Raw genomic sequence first — 27,519 nt, forward strand, 5'->3', positions numbered from 1 at the left:
TGGGAGTTCCTTGAATGTCCGTCCTCTCTCAACTAGGTTGTAAGCTCCTGGATGATGGAGACCACCTAGCTTTGTATGCACCCCCTCCAGAGCATTTCGTATAATGGAACTTGTTAAATATAAGTTGAACTGACCTCAACTCAGAACAGAATATTCAGGGGCCTGGGCCTGCCTTGCTACCTCGCCTGGGTTTTTAGCTGCTCTTGTCCTTTGGGTAGCAGGTAGGCTCACTAAGAAGCAGGGAAGTCCAGTGGTTAAGGGTAAAAGCTTATGAGTTGTAATATGACCTTGGGCAAGTCATTTCACCTCTCTGAGCCCTGATTTCCTTCCCTTCAAGACGGTGATAAAATTTTGCTGGGTGATTGTGCAACTAAATGAGATAGCACAGTGCTCAGACTGCGGTGGTTGTGAGCACACCAAGGCAACTGCAGGGCAGCCTCGGGGTTCTGGAAACCAACGATTCTCACTGGGAAGAAGATTCAAGTTTAGTTTTAATACCTTCACAGTTGTGTGTGCCTCGAACTTGAAAGCTTTGGTCTGTCCATTCTCCAGGTACAGCTTGAGCACATTGGGCATACACAGCAGAGAATTTCCCTGGAAAACAAAAGGACAGTGTTGAAATTGGCCCTTCCTACCCCAGTGACAAATCTTCGGTTTCCCCTGGCCCTGTCTGGCATGGAGAACAGGATCATCCCTAACCTCTTCACCATGCTATGGGTGAATTCTTGGCTTCTGGAGATTTCTCCAATGGACGAGGCCTAGGCCACACAGAGAGAAGGGCACACTTTGTTCAAGGTGAACAGCCACTAGACAGTCTCTGTGAGACATGAGAGATGGAGAAGAGTGAGATCTGCCACAAACACACTGATAGCACTGCGCCAGCCTACATGATGTCTCATGATCAGCTGATACTTCACTGCTGTTTGCCACCCTTAGGGGATGCAATTCAGCAAGTCAGATGACAATCATGCACACTGTCCCAAACTGTGCCTTGTGGGGTTGAAGTGAAACCCTTCAGAGAGCCCCCCACGCACATTGCCCCATTTACTGCTGCATTCCCTGTAGTGAAGTATCACCAAAGGGCAGAAGGCTGCTCTCTGCCTTCACTCATCCCCACCATCACCCTAGACTTCCAGGACATCCTAAAGGGATCTGTTACTCTTGGAGGGCCTTTTGGGAAGGAGGCATGGGACTGGTCTGTATTTGGTGACCCATGCCAGCCAGAATTCCTGAGGTGGAGCAGGGCAGGGGAATGTTCCCTTTGGGTTTGGAGAATCTCTCCAAGGCCAGCTCTCACAAGTGACCTCTAAGTGTTTCTCTGCAAATAAAAATCCGGAGGGCTGGTGTCCTCTAGAATGAGTAAAGGTTCTAGAGTCCCCAAAACTTGAGATAGAACCAGTCCTGTTAGCTGGTTCTGGACTCTACTTCTCATCACTGTGTACTACTCTTAAAAATAAGTGTTTGAATCTACATTTAATTTGTGAAAGAGATTCAATCAATTTTCACCAATGTGGACATGCAGAGACTCGAATATTGCTGAGCGACACAGGATCTCAGATCTCTTCTGATTAACCCATTAGGCATTTCACTGGCCCCTTCCTGAACAAATCCAGCTTTCACTCTCAGGTCTAATGAAGGTGTGGTCTGTTAAGTGGAAGGACAAGTAGAAAATAAGGTCCTGCAGATGTGAACCAGATCACCCAAATCCTTATTAAAATGGCCATGACTCCCCATTCGCTGGTGTCTATGGTGAGAAGACCAGATAAGGACAAGCTCTGACCTGAAAGTTTCAAAATCGAAAACTGATCACTGAATTATGGCAATAGTTACAGACCACTGAGCGGGGGAGAGGGGAGAGGGAAATGTGTGAATTATGAATAAATGAATCTTTTATCCAATAGTCCACATTAAAAACATCGCACTCCAGCCAATATTTTCCTTTTACGAATATGTCTTCTGAACCCCAACCCTGGATCTCCTCCTATCATAAAGGATGAGGCAGCATGTCATAGTGGAAAACTGAAGAACTCAAGTCCCAGAGACCTGGGCTCCTAGATTTTTTTGCTATGTGATCTCAGAGGTTCATTCTCTTAACCTCTTTCAGCCTCTGCTTTCTCTTTTGTTAAAATGCCTCCCCTGAAGGGTGTTGTAATGACTAAGGATTATGTACACCAAAAGTTTAGGCTCTTAAAAAAAATAAGCCATCCCCACCACCATCACTACTATCAGTATATCGCCTTCAGAGGAAATACTTAAAGATTCAAAATGAGAACCTAACAGTTGAAATCTGTTGAAATTTCATGGGCAGGAGAATGGAGTCACTGAGTAACACTGAGCCACACCTACTGCTTCTCTCCCTGGCCCCCAACCAGAGTCCCCACTCCTCTCTCCGTCCATGGTTTGCAGGCATCTTACTGGGGGTGCACAGAATCTCTAGCAAACCCACTGCACTCTCTCTGTATTCTCTCTGTGCTGTGGGATTACAGTCTCAGGGAGCTGGGTGCCAGAAGGCAGCTCATTAGCTTCATGACAAATCATTTCAATCCCCTGACTAGTGACATACCTGGCTGTGGGCACTGATGAGCACTTCCTCAGCAAAGTGCACCTTCACAGGGTTGGTCTTCAGCCTGGCTCTCTTCTCCTCAGTCAGGAAGGATGATTTGGGGACTCCCTGAAAAACATTAACATGACACATTTTAGAACAGGGCTTCCATAAAAGCCATGTACAAATTCCATTTCTTAAAAATAAAAGTGAAAACTCCGACAGCTGTTAAGGATTCAATTAGCACCCACAGAGAAGGACAACATCCCATTAAAGTTCTTTTGATAAAATCTAGGGATCTCAATACACACAATGTTCTCACATGTCAGAATAGTTGAACATTCAATACAGTAGCAAAATGGCTGCTGTATGACAAAGACAAAGAGAACTGGCCTGTGAACTAGGAGACCTTAATTTCAGCCCAAGTTCTGCTACTCAACAGTTGTGAGAACTACCTCAAACACAAATTCTCACCAATTGTGTGAGTGTGAGTGCATGTACACACATGTGTGTAAAACAAAACAAAATAACTCCATGATGCTGGCCAAGTCATTGCCCCTCTGGTCTTCAGTCTTCCCACCTGTACGATGTGGGCGTTGGACCAGACACTTCCAGGGCTCCCTGAAGCTCTGACCCCTGTGATTTATCCTTGATCCCTCTTTGATCTTCTTATATCTTCTGGGTGGCACCCTCTTTCCCCAGAAGTAAAAAGAGTCATCACAGGTTGGTATGAGTATGTGGTGAAGCCCTGGGCCTACACCATATCAGGCTAAATTGTGGCACTTAACGAACAGCAAGTTGCATGATCTAGACCAACAGGATAGGATCTACCTGGATGAAACCCTGATACGCTATTTCCTGGCCTGACATCCTATGTTTCCTTAATCTGGATCGTCCTTTAGGATAGCTTCTAGAATGTTTACATGTGTAAGAGTCCTCAGGTGGAGCTCTGGGCCACGTTCTGAGTGGCTGAGGGAAGAGCTATGGAACAGTAATCAACTGGTTCCACCAACTGCTGGAAACAATGCTCACAGACTCAGATATCAATAGATCAATGCTGTGAAGTACATGAAGTGAACATATGGCCCTGAAATTTTAATGCAAGAAGATAAATAAGATCTTACAGCAACGAGAACCTTGGTGTGACAGAGTTCATGACTAGGATTTAATATCTCAAATACAGAGTTTACTTTTTGAAAAAAAAGATTAGTAGAAGAAGGGGGAATAGTAATGTCCCCAGAGAATAGGCACACTTGTGTCATAATCCCTCAACTAATTATTTAACCTTGATGTGCTTCTTTTTCAAGCAGAATAGTTTTCCAACCAGAAGAAATAGAAGGAATAAGGTAAAGAGAAAGTTAAAACCCAAAATTAGTGATGAGACTATCAGACTGATTTGAATGAGTTCAAGACACCTATACCAGTGAATCTAAGGGGCTGATATGTAACAGCTGGCATCACCTACAAAATAGAATGGAAAAAATATTAAGAGACTGAAGATGGTTAAGTATCAAATTTCCCAGAAAATAAATATGGAAGATTCAAGAAAACATATATTAATAAGCTTGTCATTATAATTCTTGGCAAAACCCAAGACAAGAGATGGTCAGAGAGCTTTTAGATATTGATCACTAACAACTAATATGGAGTTACCAAGAACAAGTCAGAGCCAACCAAGTTCATTTTTCTTTTGAAGATGGGATTCCAGATTGGTAGGCCAGGGTCCTGTGGATACAGTAGTATTCCTTCATTCTTGCAAAGTATTTGATAAGGTCTCCTATAATCCCCCTGTGGAGAAGGCCAGATGCAGAGCCATTAGGTAGATTCAAAACTAGTTGACCTACACGCAAAATTGTCTTGATTTCTAGCTAAGCAACTCAGGCTCCCTTTAGCTTAATTCTCATCAATTATGTTTAGCATAATTGATGAGAATTGAGCTATATTCTCACTAGGTGAAGTCAGAGAAATTGGACTTACTAAACCTGTGAATGACATAGAGTTGCAAGGTGTCAACAGATCTCAGGCAGCAGAAATTTGAGAAGAAAGATAAAGGACTTGGGAATCTAAAAGAAATGTATGGGAAATTTGAGGACCAGGGGCAGCTATGGGTCAGAGGCCAGGCAATCACTAAGAACAAGCATAAGAGGATGTAGGAGGACAGGGCTATCAAGAGCTAAAGGGAACAGAGTAAAGTGAGAGGCCAAAGGAAAAGGCACAACCACCACCACCCTAAAGATGCAAAGGAATGAGAAATCAAGGGCAGAACAAAGGAAAGAAATAGAGAGAAAAATAATCTGCAGAGGCAACTGCTATTGTCTTTCACTCTAGGGAGAGCAATCCTATAAGAGTTCGGTCCAGAGCTGGATCAGGCTAATGGATATCAACTGGCTGGATAATGGAGGAAATGAAAGAGACTTGAAAAGAGGTGGTTCCTTGACAGGAAGGGAGAATGACTACAACTGATGACTGTACAAATATGCCACAACTTCCTGACTGTAAAATCTCAGCATGACAGAACATTATGCCAAAGCAACATGATTTGACAGGGAATTAATGTGAAATGTGGTACTGAGGATTGAAAAAATCAATTGCACAAGCATGGGATGGGGTTGGGGGTTGGGGTGGCTGGCAGGGCTGGCTGGGAAGATATTCAATTGAAAACTAACTAAGTTTTTGGTCAACCACAAGTTTCACCCAAGCCAAAAGCGTGACTGGGCCTGCTAAATGTTAAGCCAATCTTGGGCTTCAGTAGTGTTCTTGGTGCATGTTGGAACTGCACCCTCTGTTCCCTGTGGTACTCGCACCAGTTGACCATAGGTGGGACTACATTCCTTTCTGGGTGCCACTAGTTGGGAGTGTCACCGCAAAATTGGAATCTGTCCAGAAAGTTATCAGAGAAACATATCATATAATGAAGAACTGATGGAACAATGTCAAGCCCAGGGAAGAGATGGCCACACTTCCAAATCTTTGAAAAGCTATTTCGTACAAGGTAGACTTGTTCTGAACTAGGACTAGTTAGTAGACAGTCCTCTTCACTCCTATCACTGACATGGGTCATGGGAAAGAAGGGCATCTCTTCCAGGTGAAACCACCCAACCATGAAACCAGCTGCTTTGACAAAGAAGAAGCTCTCTGGCATGGAAATGCCCAATCCACAGGCCCCACCATGCCTCCTATACTTTTACACTTCAGTGTCAGCTCTACCTGTGTACCTTGGCATCTAAAGCATATTGTAAACCACTCATTTGAGCCATCCAAAATTAAAGAGAGACAAAGGATATGAGTTACCCTTCATTCTAGGATATCTTAGGTCTCCTGGGTTCTAAATTGATTCATCAGAGAACAGCAGACCTTACCTAATAAAAACTCTGTGCATGTTTTTGCTGAACTAAGAGTTAATGCTTAAAAGGGAACTGAAAGGGACAAGTTGGAAAATATTTCTTCACCTTTTTTGCAATCTTCCCCCTCCTTCTGCCCCGGATTGGCCAATGCCATTTTATGAAGACGGCAGGGTTTTTAGGAAATAGAATAGCATAATGCTAATAAGTGTGAGTTCTGGAGTCTAACTACCTGGAAAATAACCCGGCTCCACCAATTTCTTCATGTAATTTTTAATTATTTTCTAACAAGTCTATAACTGTAGTTCTGCTTTTTTATTTGCCTCCATCTTTACTTAGGACATTGCATTTTTATTTCCAAATGGCTAGATGGTTTCAATTAAGTTTTTTATAGTTATTAATTTCTATTTTATTATATTCTGGAAAAGAGACCTATACAGTTTCTTATTTGGGGAATTTGCTGAGATTTTTGATAGCCTGGTAATGTGGTCAGTTAGACTATTAAATGCATTATTAAAATTCTCTATGCCCCTATTTATTTTTTGTCTTTATGTGGCCAAAGCTATGAGGTATATATTAAAGTCTCTCAGAATGAGAATTTTATTTCAACTTTTCCTTCTTGATAGTTTTATAATTTGTAATTTGATACATACTTTCCTTTGTATTACACATAAAGGGCTCCTTCGCCTGTAGTGGAGGAAATTGCCAATTCCTCTCTGTGCATCAGCTATGCACACCTTGCCTTGTGAAGAATATCAGAGCTGATAAAACATGATCATATCCAATACCTCATCTGGTCCTCATAACAACCCATTAGAGAGACAAAGCAGTTATTGTCATCATCAGTTTTACAAAAGTGAAAACTGAAATTAAATGACTTGTCCAAAGCCATACCACTCAAACCTGTCTTGAGACCTATAGTTTGATGCCCTTTTCATCATCCCACTCTGCATAGTTACAGGTCTGTCTCCTTAGCTGGACCATGAGTTCTTGAGGGCTGGACTCACATCTGTTTCTTCTAATACAATGAGGCATAGGTGGTCTTCAGGCAACACTAACTGCCTGGCTACCTACTGCCTGATAGCTGCCCCCTCTGCCCTTTGCCTTCCCTATTTATCCCCTGAGGGATATCCCACAGGAAGGATAGGAGCTTGGGGTCAAGAAGAGTGAAACTAACACACAGGACATAGAAATTTACCGACGTGCAACGAGCAACTGTGATTGAAAGAGAATCTCCAGCTTCCCTGAAAAAAAAAAAAAGAGAGAAACATTTGATCATTCTGAGCGATATGCGTGTGTGTGTCAAAAAGACTGGCAGAATTACAAAGCAGCCTTTCTTGCCTCAACTTCTTTGGCTCAGCAAAATTGAGAAGGACACTGAGGAAAACAAAGGAATTTAAGTTGCACCAAAGTGCCCCTGCTACCTTGAGGGAATCGTCGGATACTTGCCTCTACCACCTAGTCCATACCTACAGTTACTAAATTAAGTCACTTAGTCTTAGTTTAGTCTATATAAAGGAGAATTCATCCAGTTGCTATAACCACTAGCTAGGTTTATGTCCAAAAACAAATTTTTAAGAGAAAACATAGCAATAACACAGATAACTTGGGTTATTATATCAGAACACTTAGGCTAAACATTTCACTAAATAAAATGAATGTGAATAACATTTATCAGATAAAAGCCAACCAATTTATGGTGTTTGGGCACACAGAGTCAGTGTAATTAGCCCAATCAAGATACTAGACATTTTTGTCTTGTTATTATTTCTTAGATTCCCAAAGTGATCAGATCAACCAGATAACTACCAAACTCCCACTTTGTATTAGAGAATAGAACCAAAAAATAGATCCATATTTTCCTTTTTCTTTGCCATTGCTACACAGAGAGGCAGTTTGCAAAAATAATTTCATTTGACTTCTTGTAATATGAACATCTAGGCCAACTACTGCTGGTGTGTTACTTCCTCAAATGGATAAACTCAACCTGAAGTTTCTAAGTGTCTGGGGACTGCCTCTTCCATTTTATATGAGAATAGGCCTTTTCCAAGATAATTTATAACAAACCAAGCTCCAAGTGTTCTCAAAAGGACACTTTGGCCTCACAAAGAGCTGGAGGAATTAGAGAGGTTTTGTTGGTTTTGTTGTTCTGCCATTTTGCTTTGCTTGTTTTTTTCCCACAGAACTGGCAATGACACTGGGAACTAAGCTAAAAAAGTCAGAAGTCCTAGGATTCCCACACATGATGTATGGCAGGGAGCACAGATGCATAGTGCACATCAAGTCACATTCTTGCTCAGAAGTCTTCAATGGCTCATCCTTCCAGGAGTAAAATAACACCTGGACTTGCTGTGTTAGCATTCATGACCCTCCATCACCTGGGCCCCATTTCACAGAACTTTTGTCTAGGCATCCGGTGCCTTAGGTCTCATGGGGAATGCTCAGCTCCGTTCTGCACTCTGTCGTTCCTGCTTATCTCTTTGCCTGGATCACCCTTCACCTCCATCTTTGTGGGCCAAATCCTACCCAGCATTAAAGGTACAGCTGGAAGATGTCTGGACTCTCTCTCTCTGTTGTGTCAAACCACAACTTTCCCACAAGCTGGAGGAATCTCCAGCATTTACAGTCCCTTCCCTCTGCTTCTCTGGATGCGGTGTCTGCTCTCAATCCCAGCAGGGTGTGCATGAGTTGTTTCTGCACTACCAGCCTATAAGTGTCTGGGCAGGGGAGCCTCTTTGCCCCACAGATCTCATTGCCCAGAGAAGGTGCTCAGTGAAGAGATCGGGGTTCAAAGTTACCTAAACACCCAAATTCTGGTGTACTGCTTTAAACTGTGAATCCTTCTGTTCATTAGTCACAGTTTGATCTAGCCTGGCAGAAATAGTAGTAGTACTGAAAATCTAAAATTCATTTGCTAGAGTTGATTGTCTTTGAGAAAATCATCCAATAATTGGGAAAGCAAACTTCATGATTTCCATAACCATACTTCATTTTTTAAAAAGAAATCACCAAATCCTTTCCAGGTTGTCCTACTCACCCAACCGATTCTCTGTCAGTCTTGAAGCAATACTGCGCTTGGCTAAAAGGATTTTATTTTCTACACTTTGACGGATTTTCTGTAAATCTTAAGCTGTGTCTCTCCGCGGCAAGACTGTGTGCTTCCTAGGATTGGAGACAGCATCCTACAGTATCATTTTTCTCTTTCTCTGACTTTGTTATTGTTTCCTATTATTCAGTGTGAATAATGAAATGGACAACCTTCCTAACCAAATCAGTTTAGCCATTCACAAAAAAGCACAAACTAAAATACAAACTTGAAGTATCTTCAAGTTGAGTTTCATCCAATTCAATTTCTTATTTCTCCTTAAAGTCATTAAAACAGGGTTGAGTAAAAAAATTTAAAAGACAAAGCCTGCATATGCCTACAAAATGTTAGTCCTCTTCACTCCTATCACTGACATTCCTCCATCTTAAAACCAGAGTCACCAGTTGTCAGTGCCAACCATATCCGCTTGTTCAACAGAGTACCACTATGTGTCTGGTCTCAAGGAGATCATGGTCTAGGCAGGAAGTGAGGCATTTAAACAAATCACAATGACACCAGGTAGAAGATAGTAGGTGCCATATCAATGAAACTACATAAATGCCAAGCAAGCTGTATCTGCAAGAACATTTATGAAGAGATATAAAGAGTTAAAGAAGAACGAACAGATTGAGGATCAATTTAGTCCAATCTTTGACATATATCACAATGCTATAAATCCTTAAAGGGTAGGGTCTATGTATTATTCATAATTACATTTCCCATAGTGCCTAGCACAGTGTCTTAGGCATAATGGGGTTTCGATACATATAGTACCTTCTGCCTCCCAGTTGTTTCTGTAGGCAGATGAAAGACAGCAGAATGTAACTGAGATGGAATCCTAAAATTAGGCTATTGTTGCTGCTCTAAAGGAGACAGGACCCTACTAAAACCACAGGGAGATCAGTTACGCCATTCCAGTTGCCCTTCTCTGTTCTATGGTAATCCGTGTGACTCCGGATGTTGGAAGACAATTTAGTACCTCAGAATATCAATTGCTCGTTCATAGGAGAGGTCTTCGGCAGGCTCGTTGTTCACCTGGAGAATCTGATCACCGGGGAAAAGCTTGCCATGAGCACAGCCTCCTATTGGACAGAAAAAAAGTAATTGGTGCTTGCCCCAGGAGGGCCCAGATCCTGTATGTCAAAGCAGCACACCTGAATGGCAGCCTATCCTTGACCCCTCCTAACCCTAACCCCCAATCAGCCTTAGGCTCACACGTATCTCACTTTTCCTGTTTACAAATTGTGGGTAACATACCTATCATCCATCACCTTCAAGGGATGTTAGCAGGCTGTCTGGGAAAGATGACTAGCAGAACCCCCTGAATCAACAGAGCAGGCCAGTGAATCTAATACATTCATTTCTAAAGAACTCTGGGGTGTGTGTATGTATGTGTGTTTGTGTGTGTGCACATGTGTAAATTGAAATTAATGGGTTTTAACTAGTCCCAGATCTAACATCAATACATAGCTGAAGTATAAAAATATTAGACATTCCCAGCCTGCTCCTCTTCACCCTGATACAGCTTATATTTTACAAAGACTCAAGGGAAAACAAATCAATAATTTCTATTACTGTCTGGCTAGAAACTCTTCCTAGCTTATAGCATGCAGGGTTCAAAGAGGAGCACTGGCTGATCCAAACACTGTCACTGCCCCCGAGACTGTCCAGGGAGTCGAGGGTAGGCAAAGCCCTGTCTGAAGCCAACAGGACCCTGGGGTTCAGATCAGCAAGTGCACCTGCAGCTCTCTCCCTCCTGGCACCAAAGGAAGGTGCAAAGCCCCAAAGAGAATTAGGTCAGAATTAGGCCAGAATTAGGTGTTCCTTTTCTAACGTCCTGGGGCGGCATTTTCTAAATATGTTATAGGACAGCGAGATGGGAAGAAAACCAGGGCTATTTCCACCCAGGAAGCCAAGCTCCTTTCTCATTTCCCAGTCAGCCCCTACCTGCTGTGACGGCCACCACTGTGAGGGGAAGGCTCTCAGAAATGTGAAATCCATAGTCCTGCAGGAGGGTGTCTTTGTCTATTTTTACTGTGTGTTTCACAGGGGTGAGGGTCTGGATTGGAATCCCGGGGGCCCCATCAGCTGCAGCAACTTTAGCCCTGGAAGAGAAGACGTGTGTAAAGAAGAGAGAGAGGGGATTCTAGTTGGTGGCCACAACTTGGTCAGCCCTAGGCATCCTGAAGGAAGAAGATGCAGAGTTGAGCAGACACCAACTCTCCTTCAACAGAGATAAGACACAAACACCAGTAGATAAAACACCAAGTAGAATAAAGCACTGTGCCCTAAAAAGAAAGTCATGCACTGCTATGGGCATTCAGAGAAAAGGGGAGCATTTTTAACGTTGTGAGGTAGGGGATAAAAAATCAGGGAAGCATTTGCTATCTGGAAGCGGTGGCATTTAAGAGGTGTTGAGAGTACACCCTCACAGCCCAGATCCTGGCACACAGAAGATATTCAGTAACCGCTGCTGAGTGGATGGATGCATGGATGTATGGATGGATGAATGAATGCACGGATGCACAGACAAGCATTCTAGGCAGGAGGCACTGCTTGAGAAGAGGTATAGAAGAAGAAAAACACGGAGTGCAAACAGAATAAGGAGTTGCTCAGTTTGGATGACTAACTTTACAAGTGGATTGTATCTTTGATGATTTTTTTTTTTTTTGCTTTATGATGCATTTTGCTTCCCCTTCAACTTGGTAACTATGAGAATTTCATATGAAACCTCAGATAGGGAGGACTCACTCTATATTAATCTTTAAAAACATATGTGTTCTCTATAAATTTAAAATGAGGTAAGTGGAAAGTTGTATTTTCTATCTTGCAAAACCACAAAGAGAGTCACAGACTATTTCTCACTTGTCTGTGGCAAATGATTTTTCTCCAAGAGTCAGTGGTTTTTTCTGAGGAAGGTCAAATTGTGATGAGATGAGCTGTTTATTGTCACTATAAACTACAGAAACGTGGAGGAGTAACAGCTCCCTTGAGGCTCAGTAGTTAAGGTCTATCATTTATTCTCATCCATTTACCAAACACTGTCAGGAACTCTGACTAATGTAATAGAACCTCACTTATCTGAAAATCACCTCTCTGTCATTTATAATGATCTCCAATTTCAACAAGCACGAGGAAATATGAAAAACTGCCCAAACTTGTCACATGGAGCCCAAACTCATGTGACAAGTCCAAGTACAAAGCCTCCTGAACATTATCTATCAAGGAGCTCCTCAGACCCTGGCTTAGAGCAGATTTCAGCTGTCTGAATAGAGGATGATCTGACCCACACAGCTTAGAAGCAAAGCAATTTCTTATGGGCAAGCACATGAGTAATACTGAGAAATGTTAGCAGATAGGCCCAATGAGAGAGAAGAAACAGAAAGCTGTGAAAATTTATACTGAATAAAACCCATAGCTATTCCTGATTTAAAAAAACAAAAACAAAAAAAACTTTAAAGCTATGAAAAGGCCTTTCTGAATAGTATAAAAATAATACTGAAAGCCGAAAATCAACATCTATTTTCCTTTAAAAGCCGAAAATCAACATCTATGTTCCTTTAAAAAAGCAACAGGATGGATATCTTAGACACTACACCTATTTAATGCAGCAGGAGAAATGGAGTAATAGTTTTCACAGAGGGAAAAACAATAAGAGGCATAATAAGCAGAGGAAATGGAAAAGTACCACCTTTTTTTTTTTTTTTAAACAGATGATGATCTATATCTAGAAAATGATCAACAAAGAGAATTGCTAGTGCTAAAAAAATCACTTTGGTAAAGTTGCAAGATAAAAACACAAAACACAGCCACAAAAAGCATTCAACAATTCATTAAAAACAGATTAGTTGAATGTGTATTAGGTGGTAGGTATTCTTAATGAGCTGATGCAATAAGGGAAGACATAAGTAATTGGTCAAAATTATACTGGATTCCAAACTAGTCTCCTTGGAGTTCCTCAGATACAATGGCCTTTGTGCAAACTCTTCCCTCTGCCTAGAATCTACCCCTCCATCCCTAACACACACATTCTCTAGGGATTTCCTCAACTATATACTTTATCTGCCCAACTCCTATCCTATCTTCTGGTTTTGTGGAAATATCCCACGCCTTCTGCTGAATGGACCCACAGAAACTGCACATCCCTTTTTGAAACACATCATATTTATAATGACCACTGTGAGATCTCTGGTCCTGTCCATACTTTGCATGGCAAAACTCATGTCCTTCTTGTCCCACGTGCTGAACTCGATGCTGAGCATAGAGTAAGGCTTGATAAATGTTTGCAGAACAGAAGGAAAAACAAGCCTCATCACATGGTTAAAACAGAATCCATTTGAATGCTTTTCAAATGGGTAGGCTTCAGTTATCTGACTTTTTCATTTGGAAGGGTGCACTCCTCAACAAAGGTAGACAAATGAGCCCCACTGTGTTGACTAATCCCTGGACAGTGTCAGTAGCTTTAGCCTGAAGTCTGGATTTGACCTTTTTCCCAAAGGCCACATTTCAGCTTTTGTTTGGGAAGGGATTGCTTAAGAACATGACCCAACTGGCCTCTCCTCACGAAGAATGTTCAATAATTGAAGGGGAGCGGAAGGAAATGATCTCTGTAGCAAAATGTCCTCCTCTGAAGCATCTTATAAATATCAAACTGAGCTCTGATAATCCAATCCAAAAATCTACATCTGCTGCCTTCGTAATGGTTTCAAATCATAAACCCGAGGTCATTACTGTGACTTTACATTGGCGCAGCATAAGACCTGTGGCAGCAGTAATGAAATTCCTGTCTGATAACCGGATCTAGTCTAAGGTAGAACTAGAAAAAAACATGTTAAATTTATCATAAAACTAGTCTCGTCTAGAGCAAATCTATATTTTATAGGTTATAAGTTCATATTGAGCTGATCAATAACACTAAAAAAGGAAAATTACTAGATTATGCCTCAAATATTCTCGGGCTTTTTATCTGATCTGTGATAGGGGTAAAACATTTTACTCTGTCTTGTAACAACAAAGAATTCACCTTTGAGTTCTAGCAAGATGTGGAGAAATTATTTTGAATTTATATTTAAACACTGTATTATGTTCATTCAGCTTGAGTGATCTTAAAAACTAAAGTCTGGTATAAGCTGGATTTTTAATCTAAAGTTTATTCAAAGAAAGAAGAAATGGAAGTAGCAGTTTACACCACTAAGAAATTTAGCATGTAGTCGAAATCATAGGACTACGTTTGTGGCTGTGACAGTTTCTAGGAGACCACTGAACATATATATTGTGAGTATAGTGCTATAGGGCAAAGGCCTACAGATGTGAGTAAGAGAAATTATTCCATTATTACTTTTAAAAGGAGATTCAAGAGATAATGGAACCTTCAGGAACCTTCCAGCCTGTTTTTCTCCAATCTTTTTACTTTTGCCCATGGGTAAAATAAAAAATTGGTATCTAAAATGGTCTTTCCACATCATTAGGAATATTAGGCCGAATGAGGCCATCCCTATAATTAGTAAACAGACATTGGTGGTTTGTAATGAACAAGTAAATTTGGAAAGCCTGTAAAACCACAAGCATGTGTATGTGTCTCTGTGCACATGTGTGCAGACACGTGCATGTGTGTTCATTAGTATTAAGATTCAAGATTTAAAAAATCATCTTTTTAAGCCTGAGGATGAAACCAAGCACTAAGAAGAAGGCATCAAGTTGCATTAAGCTCTTTGTTTCTTTATATCTTGCTTTATAAAACTTTTCCAGATTAAACAAAAGAAAATTCAGTAAAACTTATGCTGAATTGTTTTCATAATACAATAAAATTATTCTAAAGTTTACATGAAAGAATAGGCAGGTAAGAGTGAAAAAACTGAAAACAAAGAGTAAAAAAAAGTCTAGTTTAATAAATAATAAATGTAAATAGTTTTAATACAGGTGTGTGAAAAGAGGCAGTTAGATCACTGGAACAGGAGAGCTAGCCTTAGAAAAAAATCCAATTTCCCACTCACGACACAGGAATTTTACATATGATAAATGAGGGGTGATTAATCAGTAAAGAAAGGAAAGATCAGTCACAATTAATGGTGATGCAAACTAATCAAGTTAGAGCTTCATCGCAAGCCTATACTAAAATAAACTCCACATTAAAGGATTAAATATAAAGCATTTTAAACTATTAAATTGAAAATTAATTTAATTATTGGGTGATAACTTTCTAAGCTTAGAAGCAACCAAATAAATTGTGAGGAGAATACTATTTAACCATATAAAAAACAAAATTTCTGTAGGAGAGAAAAAATTGGTATAAGTGGAAAAGTATCACTTCTACAGTTATACAAAGCTCTTAAGATGGCAATTAAGTTAAAAACAGTTAAAATTAGTTTATGATATGTCACTATGTTGCAGCTTTTATTAAGTAGTTTGCATTGCATTATTTATACAGAAATTCAAAACATGTCACAGAGATCATTTGGAGAGTTAGCTATTTCTAAAAGAGCACTGATACTGTAAATGTTATTTTTATACTGGAATGTGAAATTAAGTAGTGAGAGTCCTCATCATCATATCTGAATAATTTTGTATCACTAGACTTGTACCTACCCAAGCATAAACACTCATTCAAACTGAGTGCCACTATTTGAATTTATAACAATAACCACCCACTGAAAACTAATTTAAAATTTAAGAATTCAAAGCAACTTTGAAAGCTGACACTCCTCTCCAGAAAAATACACATTTTAAGATGTATTATAAAGTTCTAACAGTACCCCAGGTTCATAAAAGTTATCAATTTGTCTAGCGATGCTTGAAAAATGAGAAGTTATTTCTAACTAATTTGTTCCTAGATGATTCAATTAGAGTCAGAGATAAGGTTTAAATTTCATGAAAAATATGAAAAATACAATAATTACAAGTAAAGAAAGTACAACTGGCTGAAATGATTGGAGGCTTTTAAAAACCTGAAAAAGAAGATTGCTAAAAGATATGTGTAAAATTATAGGACTGCAGATGAATTTGTTTACCTTTTTTGGACTATTAAAAACACTTTGATGTACTTCTTTCATTTCTTGTCTTAGCTATCAGGAAACACAGAGCCAATCTGTGTACTCAAATGCAAAATCCTATGTCTAATTGGTTTATAATCCATTTTTAGCATTTCTGGTTTTGATTTCAATTTTTCTACATGTTTTTAAACTCTAAGCCATCAAAAATCCCTTTTGGGAGAAAGATGGATGAAAAATGTAAACATACTCTGAACTCTTCCCAGGCTGAAGAAACGTTGTAAAACAAGACAGCCACGGTTACTGGTCTCATATGTGGTAGGGGGTCTGGGAGAGAAGGGCCACATCATAAACAGGTGGGGGAAGTAGACGATAAATAAGAAAACGAATGGGTTTATTAGAAAGTGTGAGGAGAGGAGAAGCACTCTGAAGGAAACAACAGTGCCAAGGACCCACTGTGCCAAGGAAGCAGCAAGGAGCAAGATGAGGCTGAGCAGTTGGGCCGCGGCCAGATCATAAAGGGACTTCCAGGCCATGACACAATGGCAGTGAGCTGCGAATGGTTTCGGGTGGGGTGGATGGAGCTGGAGGTGAAAGTGTGGGACAGGAGTGGTTTGTATTTTGAAAATTCCACTATGGCTTTTGGGTGGAGAACAGGCTGGAGCGGAGAAAAAGTGAGTGACTATGGCACTGTCCCCAGAGACAGTGAGGTAGATAGATCTGAGGTGAGCTGACAGGGGTTGCTGATGGGATAGAGGCAGAGTGTGAGGAAGACAGAGAAATTCAGGATGTCTCCTACGTTTCTTGACTAAGCAACTGGGTGATAGGTGGTAATGTTTACTCTACTCCAGGGAAACTGCAATTATTTACCCCAAACTTAGCTTTTCGGTTCTTCTTTTCTTTTCTTTTTTCTTTAATGCCTACAGCACCCAGTCTTCCTAGGTGGTTTCTCATCTAAGTACTAACCAGGCCTGACCTTGCTTAGCTTCCGAGAGCTTTTCAGTTCTTGATCATCACATAATCTGAAGACACCAAGGACCCAGCCTCTATCGATGTTGCAGAATTAGAGATGAGAAGCAATTTAAATAAAGCTACGTGTGATTTATCCTAGAAACACGTATATTATGTTTTCCATAGACACTGCCAAGAACTTTTCTCTTTTTCTTTTTTCTTGAGCACTTGGAAAATAAAACTCCCTAGACACATAGAAAAATGTTCAATATCATCTGCCATCAGGAAAATGCAGATCAAAACTACAATGGGATACTACTTCATACCCAGCAGGATGGCTACAATCAAAAAGACAGATAATATCGAGTGTTAAAAAAGATATGGGGACATTGGAACCATCAGACCCTGCTGGTGGAAATGTAAAATGCCATAGACACTTTGGAAAATGTCTGGCAATTCCTCAAAAGGTTAAAGATCAAGTTGTTATGTGACCCAGTTTTTACACTCCTAAATATATACTGAAGAGAAATGAAAACATATGTTCAAACAAAAACTTTTACGCGAATATTCATAGCAGCATTATTCATAATAGCCCAAAAGTGGGAACAACTCAAGTATACATTAACTAATGAATGACCAAAGTAAATATTCCATAATGGAATATTTGGCAATAAAAAGGAACGAAATGCTGATACATGCTATAACATGGATGAACCTTGAATACATTATGCTAAGTAAAAGAAGCCAGTCATAAAAGACCATGTGTCATATTATTCCATTTATGTGTAATGTCCAGAATAGGAGAATCTATAGAGACAGAAAGTAGACAAGTAGTTGCCTAGGGCTGGGGGAGGGGCAAATGAGGAATGACTAGTAGTGGGTAGGGAGTTTCTTTGGGAGTATTGAAATTAGAACTCTAAAATTAAAATCCTAAAATTTAGTCAACATCACGTTAAAGTTATACACACCTCTATTCTGCGGGAGTTCTCACTGCCTTTAATGTGCTAAAATGCATGATGAATCACCAAGTGGTGGTGGGGGCTGCATAGGAGTGGGACACAGGCTGCATCACTTCCCACACAGATCCTGACCATGGAACCTTTTTTAGTGGAGCAGTGTGACACCGGGTTTTGCAGAATCCACTTTAGGAAACAATGTACCTAGCAGTTTTCCCATTAGTTCACCAATCACTACTTAAGCATTTACAATCTCTTGGAACTCAGTCACCTCTGGGCTATGAGATGAGGCCGATACCTTCCCTGCCCTCATAGAGTTCACAGTCTAGAAGAAAAGAGATGTGCTCAAGCAGGTTGAACACACCAGGAGGAGCACAACGCCAATGCTACAAATCAAATACTATGGGGCCCTATGGGAGAAATTAATTCTGACTGTGGGCTGGGGGACCACTTCATGGAAGATGGAGCATTTCAGCCAGAACTTGAACTGTGTGTAGGGTGGGGGAGAGGGGTTCTGGACACGTGGAGGCGAGAAGAAGGGATCTGGCACAGGAGCCCAGGTCTAAGGGATGGAAGGCGAGGCAGAGGTGCTTATAGTAAGGGAACAATGAGTAGGTTATTTTAGCTGGAGTAAGAAGTGAACAAAACAGAGTAGTAAGACAAATAGCTGTAAAGGATAGTGGTTGATCATGGAGCACCTTGAATGTCGAACCCAAAATGTTTAAACTCATCCTATAAGAAATGAGGTCCCATCAAAGGTTTCTGAGTAGGGGGATGACGATGGTAATAAATGAGTTACTCTCTGAGCCTCAGGTGTTTCATCTGTAAAATGGGGCTAATTCTAATAGCCTGATGTCATTGCAGTGTGTGAGGACCAGAGCACTTGGCCCCAGGGCATTGCAGCCCTGAGCAAGGTTTATTGCTCAGCAGCAGAACAGCTGTTTCCAGTTCCTTTAGAAGAATGTGTGTCTCAGAAACACCTGACATGTGATATTTCATCTCTGTGGCAGGGCCAGATGGGAAATTGGAGATGGAAAATGAATTCTTTGAAACAGAACATATTTTAAGTTCTCTTGTAGCCGTCAAATCAGATCTGTATTTGATTTCATTTTATTTTGTTTAGAATGAAATAGGGACTGCAAGGAAGGAGCAGCTGCTAGAAACAAAGACAGGGAAAGTATAAACAACAGATTGCCTGACCCTCATATTAAATATGAAGACGAGGGGTATGTGTGAGACAGAGAAAGAGACAGAGAGAGTGAGCAAGTATGCATGAGTGTGTGTTCAAGAGTGTGTATGAGTGTGTTCCAGTGTGTAGGCATATGTGTGTGTATGTCGGTATGAGTGTTTGTGTGTGTGTTTTTCTCTGTAAATGTGTGTATGAGTTTGGTGTGACTGTGTCTGTGTTTATGTGGATGCATGTTTGAGGGACAGAGTGAAGAGCTGGAAGGGGCGCAGAGAGAAATGCACTCCAGCAAAACTGCTGACTTGTTTACACTTCTCTCACCACATGGTGGAAGAACGAAGAAAGCCAGAGACAGTGATCCCTAGGCGCTGCCAAGACTGGCAAAATCTCCTCCCACAGGGACACCAAACCTTTACAGACAGTAATCTCTGCCAGCCCAGGAGCCTTACCGGGCCGAGCTGTCCCGGGAGCGCCGAAGCCATCTTGCCACCATTTGTTCTATTCTGTGTGCTTTCCGTGTCTGGAATAAATTGGTCTCCAGCTCTTCCATTTACCTAAGAGGAAGAAGAGTTTTCTAAGAAGCGAGCCAACACATTTTGAAGATGATTCTGACAAATCATTATGATGCTTCCTATATCTGCCCATATTAAGACATGCTAATCAAATAACTAGAGCTCTCCTTCTATCTGACATGAACATACATGGGAGCTCAATGTCCACAGAGTGAACAACTTTATCAGCCCTCTGCCCTAGGGAGCCCACAGTCTCATGGAAAACAGAATGACTTTATACCTTAAACAGTTAAACATAAGGATTAGGGAATAAAATAGATAAGGTTTCTCAAACTAGGTGACTGTGACCCAGTGTAAGAGACATACCCTGCTGTGTGACATGGCTCCTGCCCCCAACTTTGTGTGCATCCCTGGACAGTGCAGCTCAGTTTTGCCTGCATCAGGGATGGCATGCACATGCCTGTTCTGAGTTGTGTTTCTTTTAATTAATATTTTATATTTAATTTTTGAATAGGTAATTCATTTGTATATTTCAAACTCTAGACTGTAAAAAAGGATATGTAGTTACTGTATTGTGCACTTAAAAATTCGTTAAGAGGGTGGATCTCATGTTAAATATGTTCTTACCACAATAATATAAAAAGATATACAGTGAAATGTCTCTCCTCTATCCTTACCTGTCCCCACCTACCCAGTTCCTATACTCATACATAATCACTGCTCTCCTTCTGTTTGTTTTTCCAGAGTTTCTTTATGCCTATACAAGCAAATACAGATATGAATTTTAAATGTCCTCTTTCAACACAAAGGATAGTACACCATAAACATTGTTCTGCACTATGTTTTCTTCTCCTTAGAATAAAGTAAATCCATGATATCTTTCCATATCAATACACAGAATGCTTCTTCATTCTTTCTAACAATTACTGAGTATTACATTGTATGGATGTACTGTAATTTAAAAAGTAGTCCTCTCTTGATAGATGTTTGGGTTATTACAAACCTTTTGCTATTCTAAAGAATACTGTAATGAATTATGTTGTACACATATCATTTCTGCGTGTATGCAATTATATCTCTGGATAAGTTTCCAAATATTAAATTGCTAGGTCAAAAGTTATATGCATTGTGCCTTGATAGATATTGTCAGGTTACCAAGAAAAACAATATATGTGCTTGAGATTCAAGTTTAGTCAAACAATATATACTTATGTTTTTCTATCCTAGTTTTGTTCACTTTGTAAAATATTGGTCTCAAGTCAATTAATTTCACAACCCAGAAAATAACCACACAAAATAAGCTATGACATTGGGAAATATCGTGGATACAGAGAAAATCAAAACAAGTAAGAGCTTATGTTGCTTAACACTACACAAATACATTTGAAGATCTTGATGATAAAATTGGTTTTCAAGGAAAATATAAAATAATATAAAATGACCCTTGAAGAGATAGAAAATCTACAAAGACAATTACGAAAGAAGAGAAAGTTATGAAAAGAACTACCCCCATAAAAAGAAAAGTTCCAGGCACAGATAGGTTCAAAGGTGATTTCTGATAAACCTATAAAATGTACCTCATCCTGATAAAATTTTTTGTTTTATTTTAAATAAAAACTTTTTATTTTGGAATAACTTTAGATGTATAAAAGGTTACAATGATAATACAGAGTTCCCATACACCCTTCATTAAGCTTTTCCTAATGTTAACACCTTACATAATCTTTGTACCTTTGTCAAAACTAAGAAATTAACATTGGTCCCATAACATTAACTAAACTATAGACTTTATTCAAATTTTACCAGTGTTTTCATTAATGTTCCTTTTCTATTCTAGGATCCAATCCAGATACTCTTCACTAGCTTAATTTACTTTTCTCCAAATGCTATTTTAGATGTTCTAGAGCATAAAAAAGGAAAGCTTCCAAATTCTTATAAAGCAGCCAGTATAATATTGATACCAATTCTGTTCAAAAAACTGTGTAATAAGGTAAAAATGCAATCTCTCTTGTAAATATCAAAGTAAATATTCTAATTAAAATGTTAGCAAAAAGACTCTATCAGCAATCAGCAGAGCAATAGTGGGATCTATACCAGGAGTATACTAACCAGGACACATAAAAATGAAAGCAGGACACCAAAATCATCACTTTGAAAGCCTGGAGAAACATGTTTCAGTCAGCTGGCAGCCAAATAGAAATTAATGCACAAAAAAACAGGCTACAACCAAAAATAAATTCCATTTAGATCAAGGGATGTGTTAATCTAGCTTTTAGTCCAGGTCATCAGATCTGGATACTGTCTTCAGCTCTAGGCATCTCACTTGTTTTGTTTTTTTAATTATAAAAGAAAAAGAGTAGATTTCTGATTAAATATGGTGAACTGAAACAATGTCGTAATCTCTTCTCTTTCCTAAAATATATTACAGTAAAGGAATAAAAGGGGGATCTTTTCTCTTGTCCTCTTTATTTGAGGACAAGAGAAAAGAAAACAGATAAAAGCTGTTGATAACATTTGGAAGATAGAAATTATTTGGAGAAGAGGTACCTCAGCAGAGCAAAGGAAACAGAAATCTATATGCTATAAGAAGTGGGGTCTGATGAAAAATTAGCTGATGTGCTACAAGACTGCTCAGGAATTAGAGGCAGCAGGTATGGAAGAAAGCAAGGATGAATTGCAAGACTGAAAATATGGAAATAGATCTCCGTAAGCAGCTATTGTTCACAGGCACCATCCCACTCTACTTGTCCACGTAAGCAACCACACCTTTCCCACTCTACTGGAAACAAGAGATTTATTCTTTGGAGAAATCAAATAAAAGAGACTTCAGACTTGGGGAGACTTGGCACAATACAGAGTACAGGAATGAATATAGAAAGATTAAGTAAACCTCTTCCTACTGAATAATGAGACCCCCAGTCCCTTCCTTTGCCCAGTTCCCAGAATACTGGCAGCTAGGACTTTATATTCCAAATAAGAAATTAGAGAATCCTTTTCTGGAGAACTGAACAGCATGAGGGAAAAAAAAAAAAAAAAAGACTTTCAGATACTGATACTTCTGGCAACTAGGTGTCATTTCACCCTGCATTAAATTCTATTAGTCAATGAGCCCCATCCTTCATACAAAGTTTCCAGTCATTTGTTTTTAGTGCTGTCATCGAACTGCTGTGGTATATCCATAATCAGTACGAATGGATATTTAAAGAGAGCTTGAATTATGAAAAACAGTTGAAAACAAACGGAACTCAGAAGAAACAGAGACAATGCAGTAAATAGAAGAAAAAAAATTGAAACTATAATTTAGACTCTCAAAAAGATAAAATGTTACATCCATGAAACAAGAAGAGGATTTTCTTTGAAAAAGAACAATCAGAAAACAAGAATGAATACTTGGAAATTAAAAAGTTGAGAAATGTAGCCAATGAAATATTAGAAAGAGTAACCAAAAGATAAAGACAGGGAAACAGAAAAGATTAGAAATGTATAGTATCAATCTAGGAGGTCCAATATTCATCTAGTATGAGTTCTAGCAGGAGAGAGTAAAAAGAATGGAGATGAGGAAATTGTTAAATAATAAAATTTCCCTGAAAAGCCTAAATTTCCATATTAAAAACATCTACCAATTGCCCTGCACAATGAATGACAAGGGACCCACATCAAGAAATAACACTGTGAAATTTCAGAAACCAGTAACGGACTATCTTCAAAACTTCCAGAGAAAAATTAGACCATATACAAACAACTGAGAATAAGTATGACATTAGACTTCTTAGTTACAACAATGAAAGCTTGAAGACATTGAAGCCCAGTCTTCAAATTTCTGAAGGAAAATAATTTTCAATTTAGGATTCTATATCCAGCCAAACTGTCAATCCAGTAGTAAAGACATTTTCAAATGTTCAGGTCTCAAGAAATTAACCTCTCATAAATCCTTTCTCAGGATGCTACTAGATGATGTGTTCCAGTAAAACAAAGAAGTATATAAATGAAATGGGATTCAGGAAATTTGAGATGAAATACACACAAGAGGCAAATGGAACACCCAGGATGACTGTGAAGGGATATACTATGGTAACACCCAGATACAAAACTAACAGAGTAACCAGTATTGGTGCATAAAGACAGAGGTTTTAGGAAAAAAGAAGTAAGAATGGATAGGTTAGCTGTTGTGTTTGTGTAGAAAATTCCACTTAAAGGCTGTTGGAGGGTTTAGAAAGAATTAGCAACAAGTACATGGAAAAGTAAGCAAATCAAAAACAGGGAATTATGAAATCTAAGGAAAACAAAATGTTGTACAAAAAAGGAAACAAAATTATAATTCACTACCTGGCTCAGCAATAAAAAATATTTACATTGTCATAATAACGTAAATGCTGAAAATGTAAACACTCAAAACAGTGACATAATGATGTTGAGAGGATATGGTAAAGGGAAGCAAGGGTAGTGGCTTAAGAGGTAAATCCTCTTCTACCATAATAATTAGATAATGCCTAAAATTAATAAATTAGGAAATAGTAACACAAGCATATTTTTCAGGAATATGGAAAGAACAAAACAGAGCAAACAGCTGGAAGAGTTGAAAAAGTTTGCCTCTAAGAAATTAGAGGCTGAGGAGGAGTGGGGCTGGGACTGCTGATTTCTAGTATAAGCCCTTCGTACTATTGCATTTTTTAGCTATTTTAAATTATTTTCACTTAATTTTAAATATTGAACATATGTATATAGTAAAACACAAAGAAAACATAATGAAAATAAAATCACCTATGATCCTACCTCTCAGAGTTATCAACTATTAATTTTTCATTCTTTTTCTATGCTCATACATGCTATATATTTTATTAAAATGAGATATACTTTTCCCACTTAATATTTCATGAACAGCATTCCATATTAATATTTAAACATTTACATCATTTCAAATTGCTATGTAGAATTATTTTCTTTGACCATATCATACTTTATTCAATTAATCTATCATTGGACATTTGTGCTGTTTCCAATTTTTCACAATTATAAAAGCTTTACAATGAATATCCTTACTCATGGTAAATGGCTACTCCCCAGGTATGTTCTTGGGATAAATTCCTAGAAGTGAAATTACTGGATTAAGCATACGTTCATTTACAAGAATCTGGATGTGTATTGTCAAATTACTTCCAAGAAGGTACCAATTTGCACTCCTGCCAGGACAAACTTTTTCAAATACTGAATATTATTTTTTTTTAAATTTGCTAATAGGATGGAAAACAGTGCCTAATTATTGACTTACATGTTTATATTTTGAAAAATATAGGATTAAATTATCATCCACACTCTCATAAACATTGGATATTTATTATTTAAAAAATATTTGCTAATAGGATGGAAAATAGCACTTAATTATTGGTTTAAGTATATTTTTTGAAAAAATATGCAAAACAGAGTAAACATCACACATAATTCCATCACATTACAAATTACATAAAGAAAGTATCCTAATTTAAGCATCCAATCCAGTCCCTCAAAGGTTACCACTGTTAGATATTTGGTGGGTATTAACACTAACTTTGCCCTAAATCTAGAGACCTATATTACATGTATTAAAATGTACAATCCATAAAAATAGAATCATGCTATACTCAGTGGTCTGCTCCTCACATTTTTTTGACCTGTGAATATATCATGGACATCTTTCCAGATCAGAGATCATTATAGTTTTGATTTAAAGTTACTTGATTACTAGTATATCTGAACATTTTCCATGCACGATGGTCATTTACATTTCTTATTGTTACTTTCTTGTTTCCGGTTTTCTCTTTTTTTCCCACTGGAATGTCTGCCTTCTTGTTATTGTAAAACCACTTTTATAATATGGATTATTTAATGTCCCTTTCCCAAGAACACAAAACCACATCATATTTCTGTAAGACTTACTATGGAAGGTCAAGAATGTAGTAGCTTCTAGCATCCTGACAACAGAGAGACTAATCACAAAGGACAGAAGAATAAACATCCAGCGAAGCCCACAGGATATTGTCTTTAAATATCAATTGCCTGGTCAGGCCCTTAACAGGAGTGAGTCAACTGGCAATTCTAGGATAAGGGTATTAACTTGGTTTGTCTTATGTCTGAGCATCACATTTTATACGGGTCTAGGATGGTAAGGTAAAGCCAAGGCATTAAAAAATTAGAGAATGTTTGTTTAACAAAAGCCTATATGATTATGGTTCATAAACGGCCAAAAGGCCACCAGGTAGAAGAGACATGATTCTGGGGTGCTGAGCCAGGATTACTGGGGGGAATGCCACAGAGAGGAAGATTCCAGCTCAGGCTAGGCCTCTTCAGTGTTCCCAGTGATGAAAGGGAAGAATGAGTTTTCTCAAGTATTAGCAGGATCCTGAAGGCAGGAAGGCAGAGGCTGAATAACTCTGTACTACAATGGAACACAGGGACTAGAGGCCTTCTGCAGTTCTTCCATCCTTGCAATTTGAGGTTTCTACTAGATCTAAGAACCAGGCAAGACAGTATTTGTTGTGTTTTGTCTTGAAATTCAAAGACCTATATTCCCTGGAGTAGCTAGAAATCCTGAAGGAATCACAGCGCTGGAAGACACAAAATCTTTGACCTCTACCTTGTTTCAGTCTCCACATGACTGTAGAGTTGTCAGGGATCTCAGACATATCCGTAAGGATGAAGACTGTCAGACCTTTCGATTCCTTTTGAAGGTCATCAAACTGCAGTGGTTACTTACAGGGGATTGTTACAAAACCTCTGCCAAATATAATTTAGCTAATCGATTTCTATAAACATATATGACTCTTATAGTGTTGCCTGCTAGCCCCACCCACCACCATCCAGAATCAGCTCCCTCTGTTTACATCAGCCTTTCTAGATTCGAACATAGGAATCTTATCTTCAAGTCTCTTCTGCCCCAGAATAAACATCTTCAGTTCCTTCCAGTTTTTCATTTAATGAGATCACTTTAGATGACCTTCCTCTTGACAAACACCAGTTTGGCAGTACCCTATGAGGGGAATGAATCTCCAAACTGAACACATTTCTGGTTGGAACAAAGTAAAACAAAAAAGCAAACTCAAAATATTTTGCAAATGGAGAAGAATAAATACATCAGAGTGTTAGCTATCTCAAAAGCAAATTGATAAATAAGGATACAAACCGTTCAAAAGGGATATAAGAGGTGATAATAAAAGACTTCAGAAAACTAGTACCTGCTATTGAGAAATGAAAAACATCGATGGAGGCAGCAAAGAATAGGAGAGAAATCACTTACACAAGGTCCGAGGATATAAACCAACTGTTGACACAAGAAAAACAAAAACATACACAAGCAAGAAACCAAAACACATGGCAAATATCTAGCTTTTGAATACTGAGAGAATAAATTACCAAACTAACATTTTCTCTTAAAATAACACAAATAAAAGTGTTAAAACTTCTTGACCTTCCTCCCTTGGCTCCTGTGACATTCTTCTCCAGCCTCTCAGATTACACCTACTCAGCCTTCTTAGTTCTCAGCTCCCTTCTCATCCAAATAAATGGTACCTACTATTTTTCAATCCATGGTCCCCAAACTTCACTGCACATTAGAATCACCTGAGAAGCTTTTAACAAACCCAGGTTGTACTCTAAACCAGTTAAATCAGAATGTTTTGAGGGTGTAAAAACACTGGTAGTTTTTAAAGACGTCCCACCCCTCTCCCAGTGATTCCAATGTACAGCGAAGTTTGAGACTCAGTGCTCTAAACACTATGGGTGACGTCATTTACTCCTATAGTTTCAGCTGTTTTGAGAACCAACTGTGCCCTTAGGACCTCTACCAAGATATCCCATAAGCACTTGAGCCAGTTACATCTAAAACAGAATTCATCATCTTCCTTTCCTCCACTCCTCAAATGCCCCCCTCCACCCTAAGGTGGAACATCTTGTTGAAGGAGACTACCATTTAATTCTCTAACTTCTC

General features: G+C 39.0%; 1 protein-coding gene across 1 annotated transcript in view; it reads right to left on the reverse strand.

Moving 5' to 3' along the window:
* The window catches only part of FRMPD1 (FERM and PDZ domain containing 1), a 115,253-nt gene that overhangs the window by 16,998 nt on the left and 70,736 nt on the right, over nt 1-27,519 (reverse strand). The window contains 6 exon segments of the mRNA XM_025046561.1: nt 499-594; nt 2,564-2,671; nt 7,082-7,127; nt 9,948-10,050; nt 10,916-11,073; nt 19,497-19,601. Coding sequence (XP_024902329.1) covers nt 499-594; nt 2,564-2,671; nt 7,082-7,127; nt 9,948-10,050; nt 10,916-11,073; nt 19,497-19,597 — 612 coding nt within the window. The 5' untranslated portion in view covers nt 19,598-19,601.

This window comes from Pteropus alecto, unplaced genomic scaffold (genome assembly GCF_000325575.1).
Source record: "Pteropus alecto unplaced genomic scaffold, ASM32557v1 scaffold114, whole genome shotgun sequence".
In the NCBI taxonomy this organism is placed as follows: Eukaryota; Metazoa; Chordata; class Mammalia; order Chiroptera; family Pteropodidae; genus Pteropus; species Pteropus alecto.